The following is a 23,780-nucleotide window of genomic DNA, read 5'->3' on the forward strand; positions in this document are numbered from 1 at the left end:
TATCCTGGCTAGACTACTGTTGTCAGTGATATAAGTATTTGAAATTAACATGATTTCTTAATGTTGTGACATATCAGGGCCATTTTATGATTCATTGAAATACATTTCTTACATATGTTCCTTAGTTTCAGATACTCAGAAACGTAATGTTACTAGAAGAGAGATCAGCTTACAGATTTACTGAAGATAGTAATGTCACTGATGCTATATCGTGTGAAGTCTGCAACACATGAGCCAACGACAATTTAATCATCTAAATAAGTCTTGAAAACCTGAGTCTTCAGATCAGAAGTGTGCATCTGAACATACATGATTACAACAGATCAAATTAATTAGGCTTTCTTCAATTTCTTTGTTGAACCTGTATCAGAGGCTCAGCAGCTCATCATTAAACAACAGCATTATTTGCCCACAGATGCTTCTTTTGGCACATCATGACATTCACAATCAATAATCTGATTCTTAAAATTCTTAAATGTGAGGACACATTGTAAAAACTGGGGGAAAAAGTGATTTCTAAAACTTGTAAAAGTTATAAAAACAAAATAAGGGAGACATTTATCAGATTTAATAAAATAAGCAAATTTTTGTGACAATGACCACGTTACCTAACAACAAATTAATTCATTAAAATAAGTGCCGGGCAATCAATGAATCACAATTAATCATCCAAAATAAAAGTTTGTTATTCCATAAAATATATGTGTGTACAGTGTGTAATTATATATATATATATATATATATATATATATATATATATATATATATATATATATATATATATATATATATATATATATATATATATATATATATATATATACATATATATATATTTTTTTTTCTTCTTTTTTTTTCTTATAATTTAAATATATTAAAAATAAGAAAAATATGTTATATTTATATATACTTTTATTTGGTATGCGAGTAATTGATTGCCTTGCACTAATTAAAATGCATTTAGTTTATTTTACTTCACTTATATTCAGTTATTCACTTTAAATAATGTTATTAATTTATTTAATTTGATTAAAAAAAATGTATTTATTTGTTCCTTCATTTCGATATTTAAATAATTTATAATAAAAAATAATTGTTTTTTTATGTATATTGTTGCTGACTTCCTGTCTCAGTAAGCTACGACACATGTAATCGGTTTACGGCAGTGGGCTAGAGCGCTGTGGAAAGGAAGTGAACGGATTCTTTATTAGCGAATTGTGTTGGCTTGTTCAGATGTTTCTCCATATGCTTAACTTTTTCATAACCAGATTTTATACAAAGTTTTAACAGGGCATACGTGGTCACATTTCATCTAACAAAACTCCGAAATAACAGCAGTTTCTGATAGCGAGAGAGAAGCAGGAACCGGGTTCGACCCCGAGCGCAATGCTGCTCACCGTGTTTTGTGCACCGAGAGACCGCTCGGAAACCACTTTCGCCCTGGAAGTGTCCCCGGAGCTTGAACTCAGGGATTTTTTGGCTCTTTGCGAACTAGAATCAGGAATACCAGCCGGGGAGATTCAGGTAAACATCTTCCAAAAGTGTTGCAACAGTTAGTTAGCCAGTATGCTAAGCGACCTGACTAAACAAATTAGTGCCCAAGGTTCATGCTATTAATAGCATACTGAGCCTATGTCAACACTTCCAGAAAACCCCAAATCTGGAAAGATTAACAGGTCATAGATGCCCTAATGACGAGCATTTACCAACGATAAAATATTTCAAGGAAACGTAATTTGATGAAGATGAAAACTGCCAGGAAACCATAATCAACACAGTTGTGTGCTGTTAAAACACATAACACGAATGAGTTTGTAATAGACATGTACACGGACGCATCATATAAATCTTTCGATTTGTAAATCGAAAGAAAAACTTTGCCTGTTAGCCTAATAACTGGCGCATGAACTGAAACTGTTAGCAGTTTATTAAAAAAAATTAGTAACTGGGGCATTTATTTCTATGAGTTGGTTATTATTGATTTTATAGGTTTTTTTTGACAAAAGAGGATTTGCTCTGTTTCACATATTGAAAAAAATAATGCAATCTTTGCAGATCTCGTATGCAGAGCAGCCTTTACATGATCCCACCCGAGCCCTGGGGAACTATGGGTTGAAGGATGGAGATGTGGTAGTGTTAAGACAAGCAGAGAGGCTACTTGGGCAACAACCCACAGTTCCAGGTAAACCAGTATAACTAGATCTGTTTTAAAATGGCTTAATGTGAGCGTATAATGACATTAATCATATTGAATCTTAATGTCTTAGGTCTGCCTCGCATCGATTTCAGTTCCATTGCTGTGCCTGGGACGTCTTCGGGCCAAAACAGACAGCGCCAAGCTCAGCGCCCCAGTGCCAGTCAATCACGGCCGGCCCAAGCCACCACTCCAGGCCCAGGCCCAGCCCCAGCCCCAACCCTTTCTCCTCAGGGATTGGACAACCCCGCCTTGCTACGTGACATGTTGTTGGCAAATCCACATGAGCTTTCGTTGCTGAAAGAGCGAAATCCTCCACTCGCTGAGGCTCTACTTAGTGGAGACCTTGGTAAATACAGATGATGGGGCCTAAATTTATCTATGTGGATGCTTGAACGTTTTTTTCCCCAGAGTGACAATAATTTTGATTTACATTTTCAGAGCGCTTCACCAAGGTGCTTTTGGAGCAGCAGCAGGACCGAGCGCGGAGAGAGCAGGAGAGAATCAAACTGCTGACTGCAGATCCTTTTGACTTGGAAGCTCAGGCCAAGATTGAGGAAGAAATCAGGTAACAAATAAGGGGTGAGATTATATGTACAACAAAAACATGGTCTATGCCACATGGATCATTAAAAAAAAAAAACTATAGAATGAATGACATTATTTTTAATTTCCAGGCAGCACAACATTGAGGAGAATATGACCATTGCTATGGAAGAAGCACCTGAGAGTTTTGGCCAGGTGGTCATGCTATACATCAACTGCAAAGTCAATGGACACCCAGTAAAGGCCTTTGTTGACTCAGGTAGTCAATCATATTTTAAAGGATTAGTTCACCCAAAAATGAAATTTGTCATTAATGACTCACCCTAATGTTGTTCCACACCCGTAAGACCTCCGCTCATCTTCGGAACACTGTTTAAGACAGGGCTTTACATAGCGCCCATTTTGGGCGCATTTACGCCTGAAAATTACTGCGTGCGACTGTGAAACAATATTTAGGCACACCGGTGCGAATGACCCGATTGATTCTCATGAATAGATGTGTTATACAATCGGAATAAAAACTACAACTGCCCAAGTGCATCAACACTGAGAAACTGTTAGGCTATGTTTCCGACTGCAATAATCTGCTTTTCATGCCTTCAGTCAGCAGAGTAAGTGCAAAAACACGTGCGACGGACTACACTTCAAACAACGATAGTTTACAAGATGAAACGGGTGTGACGACGCAGCCATGCGCTCTTACCAGACACCTCACGCTGATGATTTGCAGCCAAATCAAAATTAACTGGAAATACCACATTTGGATTATCATAAACAAGCTCCAAAATTAACGGCTGCTTGGGGCAAAAATGCCATCAACAAATAATTTATTAATAATACATTTAAAAAGCCCTTGAGTTCTTAATCTTTACCACACATGCTGTTTAAAAAAATCAATAAATGTATATAATGAGCGAGTATATAAGATTTTTCCAAACCGCGTTTTTGTCTTATCTGGAATCATTATGGTACACATAAAATAAGTGTTTATATTCCAGCTGCGGATAAGCACAGTATCTGCGAGACTCCCATAGAACAGAGAGAAATAGATCCGGCTGCAATGTTCTTCCGCAAGACGCATGCGGTTCTGTTTATGAAGCACCAGAGCGTCAAAAGTTACGGCTTGCTATTGCTCCGAGTATTGGCATGATTGCATGTACTGATCTTGTACAAAAGTCCGATAGACAGGTTGATATTAAGTAACAACGTTTTAGCCACAACACTGTCTATTTTGTGAAAAACAAAGCCACACCAGAATTGATTCGAATCTCCAAGCAATGCGATTCAAATGAATCTGTGTTTTGAACTATTGACTGAATTAATTCCCGCCACCTACTGGCGGTTTTTCATATTTTTACTTTGCTTGGACTTTTATATAAAATATTAAAAGTTTAATTTGTAGGCTACATATTTCTAAATTCAAAAGCTTACATGTAAAACATTCATTGATTGACTGATTATGTCTAATTGTTCTAACTGAATTAATTGTTTAAATTATCATTTTAAAAACAACTTTTCTATTTTAATTTAAGAAATTGACAGAGGATGCATACATTTAATAAGATTAGAAAACTGCTCTTATAATGGTAAAAATGGCCCCTGGACATTCATTTAAAGGGACAAATATTGTCGTGTAATGGGAAAGTTATAATTGGAATGTGTTTGATGGATTAGAAAAAGCACTCCTACATTTTTGACTGTGCTCCTAAAAAATTTTTATTATGAGCACAAGTGCTCCTCAAGAAAAAAGTTAGCGTAGAGTCCTGTAGGATATTTTATATTTAGTCCGACAGCGTAATTGGTCCAAAAATAACTAAAACTACAACTTTATTTAGCATTGTCTTCTCTTTCGCGTTTTTTTTCTTCAAACCTCTAAAGATTCAAACAGTCATGATCAGCGTATGCCAAATGCCCTTAGCGAGATGGAAGGCAGATTTCGAGAGCTTTTGCAGTTAGGAGATGGCTTTGCGCTTACTTTAGACATTTGGACAAACAGAAGAGGACACAGCTTTTTGGGTGTTGTGGCAAGTTTCATTGATGAAGTGTTTAATGGTCGCATTTTATGAAGTTCTACATGCATTTCTTCTTGTGTGTGTTTGTTTAATGTAGGCTACATGCTTGTTTTAAAACAGAGAATGTTCACAGAAATAAAATAACACAAATCAAATACTTTTTCAGTTATTGCACTTTATAGGCAAGTTTACCAAAGGGCTGGCTTTTTTAAATTGATAAAGTTAATTTAATGCATTTAAATTAATAAAAACTAGGCTACAGACTGTCACCCCAAAATAATTGCTTGTCTATTTATAACTACTGTATTTGATACATTTATTCAATAAAAAAATTACAAACAGAAGCTATAAGCCTACTACAGATCAATTTCATGTCGGAGTAGGAAATGAGCGGGATTTTTTTACTGTCGAGCATGAGCGGTTCATGAGCGAAGCGTTCGCTTGGGCTGTGAGCGATTGAGCGGAGCGCACTGGCATAGAGGGGGATATTGAGCTCGCATGCTCTGATATGGACTACTTTGATTATGTTTTTATTCCATTTCTGGACATTTAAGTATAGTGTGCATAGCATACAGTTAGATACGCTGTCGGACTAAATATAAAATGTCTTGAACTGTGTTCCGAAGATGAACGGAGGTCTTACAGGACCTGGTTGTGTGGAACAACATTAGGGTGAGTCATTAATGACATAAATTTCATTTTTGGGTGAACTAACTATTTAAGATGTCTTCTCAATAGTATATTGTCGAGTGCATTGTTATATATTGTTTAAAGTAATGTCTTACTAAACATTAACTTAAATAGTTTTCACTCAATTAACCATATTTTCAGTCATAAGCTTCCATCATATATTTGAGAATCATTTTAATACTTGTTGTTTCTTCAGAGTGCGATGTTTTCTAATTCTTCTTTAGGAGCTCAGATGACGATTATGAGCCAGGCGTGTGCAGAGCGATGTAATATCATGCGTCTAGTGGACAGACGCTGGGCAGGCATTGCCAAAGGGGTTGGCACCCAGAAAATTATTGGGCGAGTTCATTTGGGTATGGCATTCATTTAGATCGGCTCCTTAAATATTCAATGTGCATATCCTTCAACACTTTTTCTTAAATTTTTTCATAATATACTAAATATATATTTTACACCCAGCCCAGGTGCAGATAGAAGGAGATTTCCTGCCTTGCTCTTTCTCCCTTTTGGAAGATCAGCCCATGGATATGCTGCTAGGCCTTGACATGCTGAAGAGACACCAGGTCTGCTTGGGATCTTTGGTTCATAGCCAATAAAGTCTATTTCCCGTAATGGAATCTGTATAACTTGCCATTAATGTTGCTTTAATGGAATATAACTAACTTGAGGATGCAGACTTTTTCACACACCTAGACACAAAGAGTTTAGCAAGTGAGGTTACTTTGTCTGTTTGCTGTTGTCAGTCTGTGTAGGAAAATTATTTTATATCTCGCTTGAATAGCTTGTTGGCTTATTTTCTATAATATTATGATATTAATATTATATTTAACTTTATGTAACAAAATGTATTTGTTAGAGTATAATAGCTGTTTAAGCTAAGTACGTTTCTGTTTTCATTACTTGAGCTTGCAGACTGTTCTCTTCTTCTCACCGCAGTTCTCTTATCATAACTTAACTTGCTCTTATTCAGTGTTCCATAGACCTAAAGAAAAATGTTCTGCTGATTGGCACTACGGGTACAGAAACACGTTTTCTACCTGAGGCAGAGCTGCCCGAGTGTGCCCGGCTGGCATATGGACCAGAGGGACGAGAGGATACCCGGCCTGAGGAGATTGCAGATCAAGAACTAGCAGAGGCAATACAAAGATCTGTGCAGGACAGCGGTGAGATGCATGATATATAAACCAAGAGATTGCATGGCTAATGGGTTGGACTAAAAGCTAGACTTATGCTGCCTTCATGTGCTATCAGAAATGTCCTACTTCCCACTTCTCAAGTCATGATTACAAACTTGTAACATTCAAGTGCATTGTTTTTTGGAAAGAAGGGTAATGGTTTATTTACCAGGTTTATTTTTGCCTATATATTGGAAAAATCTTATTAAAGACAAAATGATATTTAGAGTCCCATTCATTGAAAACCATATAAGCATTCACCATGCTATCTAGGTTCTGGAAGTTTGGTCAAATAAAGACTGTTTTCGCTGTGTATACAACACGCTTTAAATGATTATTCATACATGTAAATATAACCCACTTTTTCCGCTGTTGTGGAAAAAACTAATAAAGAATACCAGTCACAGCAACAATCATTCTCTGCCATGTTTAAAGTTTATGGCCTGCCCAACTCGGGAACTTGGGTATAAAAATGATCCCGAAGCTTCCCCATGGTTAATATGACTTGAGAGGGCGTTCATGTCCATTTTATGACTAGTAAACCCATATTTGCGATGATTCCAATAGCACAAGAAGGCAGCATTAGATTTTAACCCAAGGAATGAAAACTCAACAGTGGTTTATTGTAGAATTATAAGGGATTTCCTTGTTTAGGGATCAGAAGAATATAACAAAAAAAATGTTGTATAGTTTGTTTGCAGTACATAACCACTCACCCAGTTCACATGGTGGTGAACAATTTTTTAAATAAATCAATACTTGATTGTGCAAGCACAATTAATCAAACTAAAGAATTAATTAATTCAATAAAAATATTAAAATGTAGCACTAAACTGTTTTTAACATTGATGATAATAAAAATGTTTTAATCATCAAATCAACATTTTAAAATTATTTCTTGAGAGTCGTGAGACTGGAATTGTTTAGTTTTTTAAAATTGTAATAATATTTCACAACATTGTTATTTTTACTCTATTTTTCATCAAATAAATGCAGACTTGGTGTGCATAAGAGACTGCTTTCAAAAACATAAAATCAATCATTTTGAATCCAATATTCTGAACGGTAGTGTATGCTTGCACACACCTGTTATACCACCTTGTGTAGCTGATGTGATTGATAGGAGCATGCCTTTTTCTGTCTCTTTTTCTCTGAATGTGTGTTTGCTAATTTTTTGCCTCTTATTGCATGAAATGTGTGGCGTTTGTGTGCCCTAACTATGAGCAGGACAGAACTGATGTCATATGGACAGACAGCTGGAGAGGGCTCTACCAACCAGGTACTACATTCACAAAGGGAAAATTTCATTAGCCTAATAAAAAATTTGACCCAGTAAATATTAAACACAAGATGTACATTGGTGCGCACAGGAACGGCCTCCATTTTGTGAGTAATAGCTTGAAATGAGTTCAACTTTGCCTGTCTATGATGCTAAGTATTTTGCATGGTTTGCAGTTTTTGCTGATTTTGCATGATATCATATCACCTATTTTAATGTTGACTTTCAAGTTCATAATTTAGTGTCTCTCTCTCTCTCTCTCAGATACTGAAGATGGAAAAACTACCTCACCACAATCCCTGCCATTTAAACCTCTCAACCAACCCACAACATCATCAGCCTCAAGTCAGCCCCACAGTCTTACCCTAGATCGTTCTAAGTCTGCCCCAGCCTCTGTTAACCAGGGAGTGTCCCCAATTGAAATTCCCACATTGATTGAGTCCTCTCCACTTCAGCCATTAAAAGTTGGTGAACCCTCTCCAGATCCCTCTGATGACACCTTCAGATCTCAGTCCCAAGGACTGGCCGATTTAACATCATCTTGCTTGCAGACGGATGCAGACGCTCCCATCCCAAGCACTCTTCCCTCTCAGGAACCATTCTCTAGTACTGTGCCCAAGGACAATGAAGTGACAGGTGACATAGTTTCAGGAGATTCCGGCAGTCCGATGGACACAGTTTTGGGGAAGAATATTACTTCCTCTGGGACTGTAGCAGCAGAATCTCCATTTAATCTTTTTAACCCAGGCTCTCAGACTCAAACACTGGATCAGGAAATGGACATGGATGTTTCTTCCAATGCAAAACCAGAAACTGGCCATGAATTTCCTGATCAGTTCCAGAGAGAAGAAGGTAGTGTGATGGAAGATGTTTCAGGGGCTCAACCACAATGCATGCGTGTTCCAGATTCGAGCCTTGAACCCTGTCCTGCTGAGCCAGCTACTTCTATCCATTCAGACTCTGAAAAAAGTGTTATAACCTGCGAAAGAGACCAGCCAGAGGTAGATAACATCCCTTCCTTGGCTCAAGCCCTTAAGGAGCTCCATAAACTTCTAATGTCCAGCAGTTGGCCAACAGGTTCTGGAACGAGTCCTCCTTCGGACCCTAATGCTACAACATCAAGACAAGATGTTGATGAAGTGGACCAGGATCATGCTGCAAGAAACAAATCCACTCTGAACCCAACTATTGACACGTTCTCAAATACTGCCACCACAATTGACAAGGAGGGAAGTGTTGCCAAAGCAAAATTTACTTCTCAATCAGTGAAGGATACTCCAGATGTGCCGAGTAATCCAAGGCATACAGAGAACCAACCTTCTACACTGGTAGATCCCATAGTGGAACAAACAATTCAGCGCCCTTATGCAGCTGATAGAAATGATGCCCTTGTTGTTGAGGAAGGTTCTGAGCCAGTTACTGCTACTTCCCAGGGAGATCTTGAGCTCCCTGAGGGTCAGCAAGTGCAGGACATTGCGGACGGAAACACCTCAGGCATCGACATCTCAGCTGACCTGTCTCAGCAGCGCCCCCTTTCTGTTGCAGCTGGCTTATCAACCAATTCCAGCATAGGGCAATCTTCTCAAACTCAAGCCACTGTGGCGGATCCTATTTTCTCCAACCAACTTGCACCACAACCCTCAATGGGACAGTTTCCATTAGAGCACATTCAGAGGATCCAGGCATCAGGGTTCTCTGCTCGTGAGGCTGCTGAGGCACTGGGACAGGCTCAAGGCAGTGTGGAGCTTGCCTTATTGGTGCTTCTTGCAAGAAAGATCACTGTGCCCTCTTAGACTCCAAATCAACTTTGTAGGGGTGGTGTCAGTTAACATATGAGCCCTTTTCATCCTGTGGTTTTCCTTTAGCAGTCCTCATTGTTTTGTACTTGATGGTCTTATTCTGGCTCTCTACTTTGCCAACATACATGTTTAAAAATAGATATGTGAGAAGCTGGCCATATTTCCCTTTCAACAGAACAGTAATGTCTGTGCAGTCTTTTTTTAAAGTTTTGCATGTTGCCTCAATAGTTCATAATGGATTGTTGATTTTATTGGTTTGGTTTGAATAAATTTGATAAACTGTCTGACAATTTACAGGAATATGAATAGTTTACTTCTGGTGGTAGGATTCTGTAATGAAAGGAATGTTGCAGAAATAGACCTGTTTTCTATCTTCCAACAACTGCATGGTTTTAAATCTCAAAATTGATTTGTGCCTGATGTTTACTGACCTTATACAGAATCTTCTGAAGCATCTTACTACATTTATTTTGTTTAAATTTGATCGGAGCAGATAGTAAACCGGTAAAGCACCAATTTCAGAGTCCTTTTCCCAATTTAAATTGGCAGTTATGTTCACGCTGAGGTGATTTTTCTCTTTAATTATTATTTGATTTGATAGTTGCCAATCCTGTATAACTTGACATTTTCTTTCAATAGATTGCCTTTGGAAATTAAAAAATAGACTTAATTACCATAACCTTTTATGTTCATAGTCCATCCTTGAACAATATTGTAAGTCTATTATTAGTAGTATTTCTTTTTATCACATTCAGAATGTTGTGGTAGTGTTTGATACTGTGTTTTCATTCAAAAGAAATTGACAGTAAAAAGTTGGTGCTGAAAAAGTAGTCCACAGGAAGAGTCCACCCCCATATGCCCTCAGGGCAGCTACCACTACATTTTGTCGGGATGTCTGTTTTATTCTCTTATTTGTTGTCCCATGTCTAAACACTTGGTTTTGGTGTAAAGTCCTGATGTGACCTTTCCAGCTGTCTGTGATCTTTTGTCATGTCTACCCTCTTGTAATTTTTTGTATTCTCTGGGTCATATATCAGTTGTGTTCATTTTATTTGAGTTTCATCTTGTATACAGTTTAAAAACCAAATAAAAGGAAAAAGTGATTCTTATATTTCAAGTGTGAAGTTGTGCTTTTTAGTATGATTTAAGTGTCATATTTATTTGACTGCAATGTCAAAAGTGTAAAAAATAGGGCCTACGCATAATAGTTCATATCAATTATTAGATTAATCTTGAAGGATTTGTATTAGTTGATGCTAAAGTGCATACTTCAGTCATCTTAACCCGCATCGTTCCCTTGCAATGTTTAACAAATATTTCCTTGTGGGTAAAAATGTTTACATTTTTATTGAAATCTTTTTTTATTATTTTTTGTCCAGAAAGCTTTTCATTTAGTTTTGATAATTTTATGTTAATGCAATTTGTATATAAATAGTAATTTAAGCACTTTCCTTACATTCTTTCAACTTGAATTCAGAATAGTGTAATGCTTACATTGGGTGTCTTTGCCGACCTCTATTAGGAAAAAAAAAAAAATGTATATATATATATATATATATATATATATATATATATATATATATTTCTTAACTCTTGGCTTTATAGCTCTATATGGAGCCAATGAGTTGTTCCGCTGGGTCCTAAAGTAATTTCTCTTCAGTATACATTCAGATACGCATGCAACAGACATCTAAACATTTATTTATTTATTTATTTTTGCATGTTTGGGTTTAGACAATAGTCCTAGCCTTGGACTACTCTGAAAAACACTCAAGGGAGGGTTAAACAACTGCTTACATTTAACTTAATGTGTCGCTCATGCATCCTATAATAGGGTGATTCTCACATAAATTTAAATTTTATAGATTGTTGAAGAAACATTTATTTTAATAACATTTTACCTAGGCTATATTACCTATTTTATTAAGAAAATAAAGCATATTTTTAGGAACATTAGGTTTTTATTTATAGCCACATCCACTTTTATAAATGTAGGCTAATTTGACGATAATAAAAATCTTGTTCCCACTATTTCATAAAATAGGTTCTTTATTGTTTCTTTAGGTTCAGCCAATAATAAAGTAATCTTATTCGCCAAGGCAACGCCCATCTCCTAATCAAAAGCAGCAAAACTGGTTGTGTGAAATTGGACAGGTGAGGACGCTCTTCCGAGTCAATTAGACTCCGATCTTAATCCAGCGGTTTGGAAAGTACTCCAGTGTCGTATGAGTAACTGCGTGGAAAAGAGTTATTATTATTTTTTACCTGCGATCATTACCATTTTAAATAAAAGTTTTATACTACGCATAAACCCGAAAGATTAACCGTAGGCCATGGCTCATGCCTTGGTGGATGAGAGAATCTGTACCGGCAGAGATTGTGTAACAGAAGCACTAGAGGCTCGTCCCGGGCTTGATGAACACAGCCCTAAATCATATGTGGAGGACTGTGAAGGACTTGACTAGTATGTATAATGACAATAAATTTCATATTTAATTTGTTTGTTATTCTTCTAACGTGACCTAATATTATAACTATTCCTTTTTGACCTCCCTTTTCTTAGTGCCTCTAAAGGGTTGGCTGAAGCTCTTCGATCTGTTGCAAACTCACAGTTATTGAACTTTGTGGGGTTTTCTCTACCCATTTCCTCCCTCTTCTCTTCGGAAAGCTTCAGTCTGAAATCATCTGAGGAGAATGAGGTGGAAAGGTAACATTTGTGATACACAACGACAATTCAGACACTCAGTGTTGACGTTAGTTTGGTCTGTAGGCTATCAGCATTTCAACAGAAAAAAAGCAGTTAAGCATTTTCAATGTTTCAGGACGGATACAACTGAAGTCAATGCACAACAAGACGAAACGTACGTCGCCACGTTTGAATCGGAGTACATCAACAATTGTAAGTATACAGATGAATCTTACAAAACCTGTCAATCAGATGCAGTGGCTAGGTCACATTTCATTCAAACAAAAACAAAAATTGCTTAAGATATTTTTATTTTATTTTGATTGGGTGGGAATAGTTGGGGTCGTGTAAAATAAAAAATATTAATAGCGTTTAAAATATTTTCATTTACAGAATATATTATTAATTTATGTACCAAATATAGGCCTATAACACCAAATGTTGCTTTCATCTGCACCAATATTGTTTTCCCAGCGGTCCCTTTATATCAGCAGTATTGGATTAACTCTGTGAAGAAGGATTTACACCGAGCACAGAAGACTGGACTTTCAGAATTGGTGACATCTATGTGTCCTTCTGGTCTGAGAACTCCTCCTACTTTAAGCCGAGGCGCTGTGTTGAGCCCACCAGGACTACAGGCTAAGCCATACGCTCTATGGCAGGAGCTACCGCAAGTTAAGTGTCTGCTGAAGTCCCTCAGTGTGCAGGAGATCCAGCTTCAGGAGGTCTGTATTGCAGGATCCCTACAAGACTGATAAATGCTTGCAAAATGTGACCTGTGGGCCGATGTCTATTGTAAAGTTATGCTACTCATCCTTCTGTTTTTGTGATTTCGGGCTAGGCCATGTTTGAGCTGATTGTGTCAGAGGCCTCGTATCAGAAGAGTCTGGTAGTGGCACTGAATGTGTTTCAATGCTCCGCAGAAATCAAACAGATCCTCTCCCGTGTGCAGCATCATGTTCTGTTCTCCAACCTAAAGGATGTCTGCAGAGTCAGTGAACGGTAAGAATAAATGCAGTACAGTACAATTTCATGTTTAAAAAGGTGCACCTTTCACTTGATCTCACTGATTGCTAAAATCATATATAAAAATATTATTTTATTTAGGATTCTGCAGGATCTGGAGTCCCATCTCAGGGAGAATGTAGTAATGTCATTGGTTGGGGATATTGTGTTGAATCACCAACAAGAATTCCAACAAGTCTATGTGCCGTATATCACCAACATGATGTACCAGGAGGCCATCATCACTCAGCTGCTGTTTGTTCCATTTTGAACATTTCGTTCAATTTATTATTATAGCACTGGCAACGTAGCATTCTAATTATCATTTTACACACTCCACCAGGCAAGGCAACAGGAAATTTGAGCTGATCCTGAAGAAACTAGAAAAAGATCCACAATGCCAGAGACAGACGCTCAAGTCTTTCTTGATTCTTCCTTTTCAAAGGATCACACGGATGACACTCTTACTTGAGGTTGGCATGCCTTTATACACGAAAGAGAGATGTGCAGACACTTAAAAGAGAAATTCTGTTAACATCTTTTTGTAAACATGAATGGTTTGTGTTTTTGGCTTAGAACATCCTCAAGCGAACTAAAGGTGTTTGTCTTAATGTCTCTAATTTGACTGAAGCTATTGAAGCTGTACGCAAGGTAGGCTGTCATGCTTTGCTTTCAAAATCTTTATAAAAATGTAAGTCTTGCATAATAATTACATGTTAATCAATTACCTTTTCTTTATTATGTGGCAGAAACCATCTTACATAATGTAATTCATCTTTAGCTTTACGAATGAATGTATTTTTGTAATTTTATAAATCTGATTGTGTAGATTGTGGAGGAGTGTGACAGAAATGTCCAACAAATGAAGAGGACAGAGCTGCTTGTTTGTTTGGACAAGTTAGTGGATTTCGGAAATGTCAAGGTATAAAATCTAAATGTACCGTAATTCTTATTTTTCTGCTGTCATATTTTTAAACCACGTGTTTTTCTGTTCTCAGTCTATTCCATTAATCACCAGAGGACGTCATTTAATTCAAGAGGGAACTTTGAAGCAACTAATTGTTGGTGGCAATCACAAAGCCTCTGTAGTCTCTCGCAAAGAGGTGTACATGCATCTTTTCAATGATCTTTTGCTCCTCACTGTTAGAAGGTATGATATACTGGAATGTTTTTATAATTTCACTGACCCGCTAGTTTGTTCAGTTTAATTGCAATCCCCTAGTTTTGGTATCCAGTGTTATGTATTTCACACTCCACTCAGTGGACACAGGTTTGTTGTGCAGGACCATGCACAGTTTCCCGATAATGTGCGTGTTGAGGAAATTAAAACAACAATTTTGGAACTACCTCCTGAATCCCTCCTGCTCCATCTGACTAAGAACTCCAATAGGTCTTTCACCACCCTCATATTGGCTGCACGCACACGGTAACTTGCTTGTTTTGCCAATGGATTATATTGTGTAGTGCAAGTACAGGGGCCTATTGTACAAAACTAGTTTAAGTGATTCAAGCTGGGATATCTTGATCTTGTCATCTGTATGCAAAATTTAGTACGCCGCTGTCGTTGAAACGTACCCTGAAGGCACACCTACACCCAAGAACGATAACCAAATATAACTGTATATTAGCGGATAAATTGAGCCCGGATCGCCAAGATATCCTGGATTTATCCTTTATCCTAGGTTTGTGCAATAGGCCCCAGGTGTTGGACAATGAAACGCCTGTTTAAACAACAACTAATTAGTATGGTGTAGGGTCGTTTGTGGCTAAAACCGCATCAATTCGTCTGACAGCTATACCAGAAGTCCTGCACAGTGGCCAGATGGATTTCAAGCACAGTAGGGAATGCCATGATATTACAGCCCAAATCACTGATCCACCCATGTTAGTATTTGGACATCCCTTTCATACAGATTTAGTCTTGCATTGACAGTTACTCTTGTTGGATGTGGTTCTTCCTACATGGTGGTACTAAAATTACCCTGGATAGCATAGCGCTCTATGAATCCTGATATGCATCCCATTATGTTGTGTGGATTGCAATATTTTATGTACAGCTGTGCTATTGCTCTGCTAATTCAACCTTCAGCAATAAGAGCAGACTGTGAATGTAAAATCAGCGACGATCTATAGGTGTGAATCCTCCAACATACTATATTGGCCAGTGTTTAATTGTCCAACCCCTGTATGCATCATCTTGACCATGCTTTCATTTGAAAAATACATCAGTTCTTGTGTAAGGTAATGAAAATGGTAATACTTGTGTCCACAGGTTAGAAAAAGAAACCTGGATCAACGTTTTGTCTTCTAAATAAGGGACTGCAAGTGTGGAACTGCTACGCAAAGATGTTCTGGAAGAATTCAAAATGCATGATGTGCTTTAAAATATAAAATCTTATACACTTTTTTTATTTTATTTTCTTGAATATTCCAATATTTTATATTTATTAGTAAATAAATGATTGTAGGCAAATCGTTTCAACATGAGCTTTATTTCAACAAAACACAAAGTACACAAGAAATCTACAATTGTAATAATCCAATTGCTGGGATTTATTCCCTTAAGTGTAGAATGGGCTTGTTCAACAAGACCCACTGTAGAAAATGTCTGTTTTCCATTTCAGCACCATCTATTTGAAGAAGAGAAAACAAGAGTTAATTCTCTGATCTGTTTATGAAGTGTGCAGGTGAACAATGCTTTTGCTGTTTCACCTGCAAGTCCTTTTTGTTGTTGATCGGCGGCTACGTGATTGGCTGAGGAGACATTAAGTCGAAATCTGAGAGGTTTCTTGCGACCCAAACACCAGCTGCAAATAAACCCAGGTTTACAAGGAGGTTCCTGTAACAATGAAACGAAGTTGTCAAAATACTTAAAACGATACATCACTTAGAGTATGAGGTGTTACGCAGTTGTAACAAGGGTTGGTAGATAATTTAGGACAAACCTTCTAAAATCGTTTCTGTCCGATGCAAAACGGCAAGCTGAGTTTATCCAGCCCATGACACCACCACCCGCTTGCCCCTCAGCTTTCTTTCCGCTCATTTTTTTTATGTTACTATTCGTATTAGCCGAGCAAGCAGAGGGTCTTGGCTGTTACCTTGAGATTTCTACGGCAAACCACGAGGTTAACAGTGTAGCACTACGGATCCTCAACTGGGACAAACCGTCTGAAGAGACGGGCTATTTCAATGTAAGTAGTATCAATTTTGAAACGCCGTACCATTTGACCCTCCTAGGTTTACAGATTTTCGGCACAGTGAGTGCAGTTGTGAAATGCCACCTACAATTCCTGTACGTCAAACATGTCTGCCACCAGATACCGTCGATTTCTAAAGCTATGCGAGGAATGGCCAAAGGACGAATCAAAGAAAGGGCGAGATTTAGGAACATTTTTACGCCAAAGAGTCGCTAGTGCTTTTCGAGAAGGCGAAAATACACAGGTAGGAGATTCACTAAGTGAATTACTGCACTATTTACCCTTGTTGCAGACCTTGCAAGACAAGTCAAATGTCATAATATTATGCGCAGAGGTGTTCACGCTTCCATTAGACAGCCACTAACATGTTATTTATCAGGATATGTTAGTGAAGTTCAACACACTCACACACACACACACACACACACACACACACACACACTTATGCAACATGTCATATGTTGTTGTCTTGTATGTATCAATTTAGATTTCAGACCCAGAGAAATGTGATCAGATGTATGAAAGTCTGGCTCGCGTCAACAGTAATGTATACAAAGAAAAGGTGAGTGAAATTTCCTAAAATAACTTCTAAATCCATGTGTATTCTTATCAGATTCTTAGCATGCACATTCTGTGGAGGCTGGAATATTTATTGACAAAACATCTTGCCTCACATTTTTGTTTTTGTAGAATGTCTTTCATTTAGCGGATTTGATTGACAAAAACCTCAGTTTGACAGCATAGTGTTTTTGTCTGTTTGTGTTTTCAGTTTCCACGAGCAAAAGATACAAGTTTTACAGGTGTGACAGTGGAAGAGTGCCGAATACTACTGGCAACAGGTCAGGGTTTCCTAAGTCTGAAATAATAATATAGTAATATTGACATTAATATTGTGAAATATAATGACAATTTTAAATGGCTGTTTTCTATGTTAATGCATTTTAAAATGTAACTTATTCCTGTGATTACAAAGCTGAATTTCCAGCACCCACTCCAGTCTTTAGTGTTATATGATCCTTCAGAAGTCATTGTAATGATGTTTTGCTGCTCAAGAAACATTTTATCTTCAAAAGAGTGCTTCTCTAATTTTTCAGGATTCATAAAGTAAAAATTGCATTTTAATTATTTTAATTAACATTTTCTTGTAACCATGTAAAATTTAATGTGTCCTTTCTTGTTAAATAAGTTTTAATAAAAAAATGTTTAAACAATTAGTCCGGACATGCTAGCTGGCAACATAGGGTTCCATTTATTATGCTTAGCTAAGCTAGCACTGACCCTGCCAAACTAAAACAATGCATGCACAGAGACAAAAAAATGCATTCCTAAATGTAGGAAAGAAGTTGAATAAGCCCTATTTCTAAAAACAGTGGGGTGTTCTTTTAAATACTAGATCTTAAATGTAAAGTCCTAATCTGTATGAAATTCAGTGCCATGTAGTAGTCTCATAATCTAATGAGAAGAGAAAACAAAGTAGTATATTAATTTTGAATTGGATTAACATTTTATAATTCTATTGTGAATTTTCACAAGGGCAGTTTGTTTAGATCACTAGATGTACTAGGATTTAAAAGGTAACTTGTATTACCAGTTTATTTTATTTTTTCAGGAAACATGCAGCAAGCAGATGAGGTGAAGAGGGGATTGTGGAAGACACTAATGCAGCGCTTCTCCTCCAAACCTGAAGATGGACCCCCTGACAAAACTGAAAAATAGTCATACATCATACTGTATAGATCGTATTCCTCTGCACTTTTTCAAATAAAACATGTATTTAAATCTTCACTTCTAACACCTGTAGCTCTCTTTATGTTGATGGTTGAACAGAAACTTCCAAACGTGCAACAGATGCTTTCATTCGGAGAGCTGTGTAAAAGTTGGAGAAATGTCTCCATTCAAACACAATATTCAGTTTTATAGATTATTACTTGCATATTATTTCTCTTAAATTCATAATGCAAATAAATACTTTTTATATTTACCGTAAAACTCATTAATTATGTACATTCCTTAATATATGCTCAACTGTTTTCACACCTTTTTTAATCATTAAAACATTTTTTGAATTCATTTTTTGAATTGTTGAATGCATATGTAGTTGTGGGGGGTTAAGGTAGATTCACTCTCATAATAAATAAAACCTTTTTAAAGTCAAAAAACAGGATTTTGTTTTCATAACCTCATTGGGGGTTATAGCCTATATTTAGTCCTGAGACAGTATCAAATAAAATAGTAATGCATTTTATTTCCATTTTAACAGTCTAGCATAATTTAATGTTTGTGAAATTTGTAATTTAGGATTAGGATGAAATAACCTTTAAAGTGCAGTTCAGTAATAGGTTGCATAGACAAGTGAAATAACATAAAACTGAGTGCACACCGGGGAATATTCTGGCAGATATTGATAATATGGCCAGCTACGCCATGGCAAAGTATGTTCACAAAAGATAGATGATAAAACCCAACCCTGCTGACCACCACCCTTGCATAGCCACAAAGGTTTATGACCTGGTGTTTAAAGTAAAATCTATGTTGTAACTGAATTTCCTTCATTGAAATTCATTAAAAAAAACATTTTTATTCATAAAAATAGTCAAGGAAGCAAGCAAACAAAACATTTTTTCTGTTATTAAACATTTTGAGTTGAAAACCTATAAACTGATCTGTGTAAAATGCTGAACTTAAGTGAAGAGATGATTGAAGCATTAGACCATTCTCATTTTAGTGCCTTTCTTGCTCATAATTAAGACATGGTGAATTTTCAGATATTATAAACTTGTAAGTAAAGACAAAAATAAACAAAATTCTTCATTAGTAAACAGTAACTTCAAACAAAGCATAACTGCATTCCCCCTAGTCAGCTGTGGTAGTTAGAATAGTGTAAGTTTGTAATGGCCTCTTTAGTCGTCTTTTTTGGGATCTGGATTGTCTCTCCAAATGCAGTAGTTGAGGCTGGTAGCAAGGCAGAGCCAGGCCATGTATGGGGCCATGAGCAGTGTTGCAGTGCGGCTGATGGGATACCAAGACACCATTGTGGTGGCCACTGTGCCACTCAGCATCACTATCTCTATCATCGCCTAGATATGAAAGAAGAACACCACTAATAAGCAATGTTATTATGGATAAACGGGTAGTTTGAAAAATCAGTCGAACCCATGTCATAGCACCTAGAGATTCAGTCATGCATGTTTTCACAAAAATCGCATTGCAATGTATGTGCAGACTGCAAACTGGTCCTGGTTTCCCTTTAAAGTTCTGTAGTTTCCCTGTATTTTAACAGAACAATATGATTTTTGAACCCCAGAGTAATGTCTCACCAGTTTGATCTTGTGTGCTCCAAAGAAGATGGGGGTCCAGGCCCAATTAAGTGCCAGTTGCAACCCATAGAGCCCCAGTGGCACCATTGCATCCTGGGTGAAGCCTCCAAGCTCTTTCCACACAAGGTATGAACCGTAGCTTTAAAAAAAGAAAGGAAAACGTATTCACACCATCTTAAGGTTTCTTTAGTTACTTATTAACATTTAAACTTAACTACTACAAAGCTTTTAAATGGATAACTGGCAAGTGTAGGTATTTTTAAACCACTGTTTAAACTAACCCCATGCCAGTGTAGAGAGTGGTCCACACCACTGGAAAGGCAGCATTAGGTGGCCGCCATGAGGGTTTATTGAGCGTGGTGTACCAGGTCTTCACCTCCTTCCGTGTGATTAGACCTCCAAATATCCCACCAACGTGTGGGAGGACAGTCAAACCCACCATGGGAATCCACATCCTTTCCGCAAACCGGCAAATAAAGGTTTCTTAGCAATTGCCTATGTACATACACATTGTTATAGTGTAATTGTTCTGCACCCTATAACTTCCAAGTCTGACAGCGTATCTCCACAGTATGCGAGTCAAGGAGGACAACAATAGCTTAGGGCACATTTGTGATAAATAACAGCCTTATCTTTAAAAAAAAATGCAGTCATACAACATTAGCTTGACGCAACAACAAAAAAAGTAACGTCGTATTTTTTTAATGTAAAAAATAAATAAATAAAGATTCGAATATTATAATACTTTTCTATAGTTATTGGGCTATTCACACAAAACATAATTTAATAAAAAAAAATCAAAATTGTTTAAACCGTAAAGATGAACTGTTTGCCGAACGTTGTCACAATTGTTATTAATAAATGGCTTTTTCTTATGTTTAAAAATAATTTGAATCAACTTCCAACATTGGAATCTTGATTTTGCCAGTTCATGTTCTGCTCGACTCCACGTAACCTATGACTCCTAAAACATATTTTAAGGGTGAAGATGGTGAATGTCGCATATTACACTTACACAGACAGTATTACTTTCGTGCAAAAAGCATGTGGGATCGCAAAATGACAGTCACGCGCTCAGCCGAACATTTGCGCGCTACAGATGGTAGTTTAAAGTTTAAACAAAGCTCTACTCAATAACAACGCTGTTGTTTTTACCTGACAGGTTGAAGAGCGGCTCGATGTTATGTGAAGACGAGAGAAGTCTCGATGGCCTTCTATGACCTAAATGATCTTGAAATCATGATATAACTTCGTATAACAGACAGTGGGCGTGCAAGAAGGGCAAGGCTGCTCTCTAGTGTAGAAACAATGCTCCTGAAACGTTGGCCACTGGAGAGAGGCGTGTAAACATCTGCCGCTTCCTCGTGTTGTGAAACGATCACTCAGCATAGTAATGCGAAAATGGTGTGTTCAAGGAGATCAACGCGGCGCTGCGCAGAAATCAGATGCCAGTTTTCACCATTTGTAGATACTACTGAATAATTTGCTTTGATGTTTCAAATGTCAAGTTGTCCGAAAGAGCTGCCAGATCGATGACGACTGCCAAGAAGACGACAACATCGTGAAATATATTAATTAGATAGTTTCAATTGTTTTAAATGTAGTGACTTAAATAGACCTATGTATAATATCTGTTGTGTAATTGTTTATGTATGTATGAATTGAATGAATCATGTGCACGCGAGTATGTTATGCAAATTAACACGAAGAACGAAAATTTGCATTCCCTTGTTCCAATTGGGTAAGCACCAAGGAAACGCGGAGCACACAGAATGTAAGTTACACAGACTATGAAAATGACTCCCTTGTAGGCTACTTACATGTGTTGACAGACAACTTCTTGAAGAAATAGTTAGGCCTATGTAGGCTAAGCAAGGTAAGAGAGGCTGTGCGCTGTACCGTAAATAAGTTTTTACAACAATTTGACCAAGGAAGGACTGAAACTAACCGTTAATTATAAACCTTTTAGTTCCAGTCCTTGATTCTGATTGGCCAGTAGCTGTTAATTCATTAAACAGGGCATCACCCAACAGGTCTGTCTATCACACAACAACACCCTTAGCAACCACTCTTAATAACGTAAACATCTGTTCTCGTTCAGATTTAGCATTTTTCTTCAGGTCAGTCCTATGTTCATAATAAAAATCCGTTTAAATTTTGCATCAATTGTCCTTTTAATTAAGAGTTATGGGGTTTTCCGTTCCCTTGTCAGTTGCATCTTGCTCCTCCGTGTTTATTTCAGTCCTTTCAATATAAGTCTTCTTCACTGACTAGGCTACTCATGACATTCTTTGTCGCTATATAATGCTGTAACTGTAACTCCTGTTGCTGTTTACAATCAGTGACTTTTTTTTTCTTCCAATGGAAGGCTTTTAGTAATTTTACTTCATGAAAGTTGTATTGATGCATATATTTTTTGGCTTTAATATTTGTATTGTGCGGTAACATTTTATACAATCAATAAGGTACTCAAGGCTAGTGCTGTGAATAACTGAATGGGTTGCAGGCACAACTAGTTGCTTACTTAAAACCTGCAAGTAAATGTTTTACCTGAATAGAATAAATTTGCAGGCACACTGCAACTGTGATAGGATATTTTGTTTATTTTTGAAGTCCCTTTTGCAATATATTCAATTCAAAACATTATTTTGATATAGCCTACTACACAATACTGTGTATCACAATTCTGTTGTAAATCAAAAATGACATGTGCTCCAACATTATTTTAGCACAATTACCTAGGCTATATGAACTCCCCAGTAACTGAGCCATGGTTTAATAATTTCCTTGTGGTCAAATAACTTTATTATTTATAATCTATGTTATGTGTCATTATTTTGTGTTAGCAATTTCAATTAATTCAAATTCAGTTAGATGGATGTTTGCAATCAAGCCCAATCTCAGAAAGCATAAGGTTTAACCATGCTTGAGGATTACATTTTGATTTTAGTTTTCCTTTTTGTAAATAAAATGAAACTGTTATGTAGGCCTAGCCTATGCATTATGTATAGTAGTGACATCAAGATGCAGTTTTAGTGTTTTTGTTGTTGTTATTCTGGTTTTAATGATTTATGCACAACATTAAATATTAAAAATTTTGAACATACTGTAATGAAAATAATCTTCTGCCACACAATGCAGGAATTACAATAAAGCCACTTCGACTTTGCTTTAATTTATGACATCATAAAAGGAATTCTTAGGAATGTTTCTTTACAGAAGATGAGAGTATTGAGTGCTGCTAACAATCTCACATTTCAGTTAAGAGAGCAATTTTTGCACAACTTTATACTTTTCAATGAATTCATATGACTGCTCCCAGGCCGGGTCAGAGAATAAGCAGTATTCTTACATTCCACCACCTCAAATAGGCCTGAATTATGGTAAGAGAACATGCTTTTGCTGCTTGAAGTTGATTTTAAACCAAAAAAAGCATAACCACTATTTTTGACAAAAAAAAAAATATTTTTTTATTTATTTATCCAAAATGCTGGGCAATAAATGTTATGAATTATGATTCTAATGATTTTTTTTTATTATAAATAGATATTTCTATGTTGAATCTAAGTTAAATCTGATTTAAGATTTTAGCTTGTTTCATTAAAAGTTGTTGTGTCATTTTTAAGGACCCCCTGTGACCCCACCTCCACCTCCACCTCCTCCCTCACTGCAGGATTACAGAGATGAGGGGGAATTTACCAGCCACAATAATGCAATTGAGACCCATTGTGGTGTTATCACGCCTGAAAGTAATTTCTTAACATTATTTTCACATCAATGTTGTAGTTAATCTGTATAAAAGTGCTATAGATATTTGCTTATGTTTTTATGTTTAGATTTGATCTGGGATCCTCCAAATCTTAAGGAGCTTGGTCCAATG

General features: G+C 36.9%; 5 protein-coding genes across 8 annotated transcripts; 3 read left to right on the forward strand and 2 right to left on the reverse strand.

Annotated features, from left to right (window-relative positions):
* The first annotated feature begins 1,147 nt into the window (after positions 1–1,147).
* ddi2 (DNA-damage inducible protein 2) lies at positions 1,148–10,806 on the forward strand. Of its 3 annotated transcripts, XM_067460071.1 has the most exons (10): positions 1,148–1,524; positions 2,056–2,182; positions 2,268–2,543; positions 2,636–2,762; positions 2,872–2,999; positions 5,667–5,795; positions 5,902–6,005; positions 6,413–6,605; positions 7,845–7,896; positions 8,161–8,247. In XM_067460071.1, exons 1-9 carry the CDS (start codon positions 1,387–1,389, stop codon positions 7,853–7,855), a joined length of 1,233 nt encoding a protein of 410 aa, XP_067316172.1. In that variant the 5' UTR covers positions 1,148–1,386; the 3' UTR covers positions 7,856–7,896; positions 8,161–8,247. The 3 variants fall into 3 exon arrangements, with proteins under 3 accessions (XP_067316172.1, XP_067316171.1, XP_067316170.1); XM_067460070.1 differs by lacking the exons at positions 7,845–7,896; positions 8,161–8,247 and having other exon boundaries at positions 6,413–7,794; XM_067460069.1 differs by lacking the exons at positions 1,148–1,524; positions 2,056–2,182; positions 2,268–2,543; ... (3 more) ...; positions 5,902–6,005; positions 6,413–6,605 and having other exon boundaries at positions 6,642–7,896; positions 8,161–10,806.
* Positions 10,807–11,864: 1,058 nt separating this feature from the next.
* si:ch73-15b2.5 (rho guanine nucleotide exchange factor 19) lies at positions 11,865–15,864 on the forward strand. The gene is made up of 12 exons (XM_067460073.1): positions 11,865–12,159; positions 12,259–12,402; positions 12,518–12,594; positions 12,856–13,106; positions 13,223–13,383; positions 13,489–13,641; positions 13,730–13,859; positions 13,963–14,037; positions 14,216–14,308; positions 14,385–14,536; positions 14,648–14,812; positions 15,659–15,864. The coding sequence occupies exons 1-12, from the start codon at positions 12,029–12,031 to the stop codon at positions 15,699–15,701; spliced, it is 1,575 nt and encodes a 524-aa protein (XP_067316174.1). The 5' UTR covers positions 11,865–12,028; the 3' UTR covers positions 15,702–15,864.
* Positions 15,860–16,544, reverse strand: tomm6 (translocase of outer mitochondrial membrane 6 homolog (yeast)). The gene is made up of 3 exons (XM_067460077.1): positions 16,332–16,544; positions 16,099–16,225; positions 15,860–16,016 (listed from the first exon to the last, which is right to left on the reverse strand). Exons 1-2 carry the CDS (start codon positions 16,427–16,429, stop codon positions 16,129–16,131), a joined length of 195 nt encoding a protein of 64 aa, XP_067316178.1. The 5' UTR covers positions 16,430–16,544; the 3' UTR covers positions 15,860–16,016; positions 16,099–16,128.
* A 75-nt stretch (positions 16,545–16,619) lies between these two features.
* Positions 16,620–18,368, forward strand: uqcc2 (ubiquinol-cytochrome c reductase complex assembly factor 2). Its single transcript, XM_067460076.1, has 4 exons — positions 16,620–16,827; positions 17,071–17,145; positions 17,353–17,422; positions 18,193–18,368. Exons 1-4 carry the CDS (start codon positions 16,690–16,692, stop codon positions 18,297–18,299), a joined length of 390 nt encoding a protein of 129 aa, XP_067316177.1. The 5' UTR covers positions 16,620–16,689; the 3' UTR covers positions 18,300–18,368.
* A 780-nt stretch (positions 18,369–19,148) lies between these two features.
* Positions 19,149–21,743, reverse strand: tspo (translocator protein). Of its 2 annotated transcripts, none has more exons than XM_067460074.1 (4): positions 21,721–21,743; positions 20,182–20,355; positions 19,901–20,039; positions 19,149–19,660 (listed from the first exon to the last, which is right to left on the reverse strand). In XM_067460074.1, coding segments are annotated over exons 1-4 (492 nt in total). In that variant the 5' UTR covers positions 21,723–21,743; the 3' UTR covers positions 19,149–19,483. The 2 variants fall into 2 exon arrangements, with proteins under 2 accessions (XP_067316175.1, XP_067316176.1); XM_067460075.1 differs by lacking the exon at positions 21,721–21,743 and adding an exon at positions 21,056–21,300.
* Between the last annotated feature and the right edge of the window lie 2,037 nt (positions 21,744–23,780).

This window comes from Pseudorasbora parva, chromosome 12, assembly GCF_024679245.1.
Source record: "Pseudorasbora parva isolate DD20220531a chromosome 12, ASM2467924v1, whole genome shotgun sequence".
NCBI classification, from domain to species: domain Eukaryota; kingdom Metazoa; phylum Chordata; class Actinopteri; order Cypriniformes; family Gobionidae; genus Pseudorasbora; species Pseudorasbora parva.

Excerpts from the sequence above, each read along its gene's own strand:
- uqcc2 (XM_067460076.1), top strand. The coding sequence starts at position 16,690 with ATGTCTGCCACCAGATACCGTCGATTTCTAAAGCTATGCGAGGAATGG. Across the intron at positions 17,146-17,352 it reads GTAATGTATACAAAGAAAAG|TTTCCACGAGCAAAAGATAC; the intron begins GTGAGTGAAATT and ends TTGTGTTTTCAG. Across the intron at positions 17,423-18,192 it reads CCGAATACTACTGGCAACAG|GAAACATGCAGCAAGCAGAT; the intron begins GTCAGGGTTTCC and ends TTATTTTTTCAG.
- si:ch73-15b2.5 (XM_067460073.1), top strand. The coding sequence starts at position 12,029 with ATGGCTCATGCCTTGGTGGATGAGAGAATCTGTACCGGCAGAGATTGT. Across the intron at positions 13,860-13,962 it reads GGATGACACTCTTACTTGAG|AACATCCTCAAGCGAACTAA; the intron begins GTTGGCATGCCT and ends TTTTTGGCTTAG. Across the intron at positions 14,813-15,658 it reads ATATTGGCTGCACGCACACG|GTTAGAAAAAGAAACCTGGA; the intron begins GTAACTTGCTTG and ends TTGTGTCCACAG.
- ddi2 (XM_067460069.1), top strand. The coding sequence starts at position 7,806 with ATGAAATGTGTGGCGTTTGTGTGCCCTAACTATGAGCAGGACAGAACT. Across the intron at positions 7,897-8,160 it reads GAGAGGGCTCTACCAACCAG|ATACTGAAGATGGAAAAACT; the intron begins GTACTACATTCA and ends TCTCTCTCTCAG.
- tspo (XM_067460074.1), bottom strand. Across the intron at positions 20,040-20,181 it reads ACTCTCTACACTGGCATGGG|CTACGGTTCATACCTTGTGT; the intron begins GTTAGTTTAAAC and ends CTTTTTTTAAAG. Across the intron at positions 19,661-19,900 it reads GAGCACACAAGATCAAACTG|GCGATGATAGAGATAGTGAT; the intron begins GTGAGACATTAC and ends TTTCATATCTAG.
- tomm6 (XM_067460077.1), bottom strand. The coding sequence starts at position 16,429 with ATGAGCGGAAAGAAAGCTGAGGGGCAAGCGGGTGGTGGTGTCATGGGC. Across the intron at positions 16,226-16,331 it reads GACAGAAACGATTTTAGAAG|GAACCTCCTTGTAAACCTGG; the intron begins GTTTGTCCTAAA and ends TCATTGTTACAG.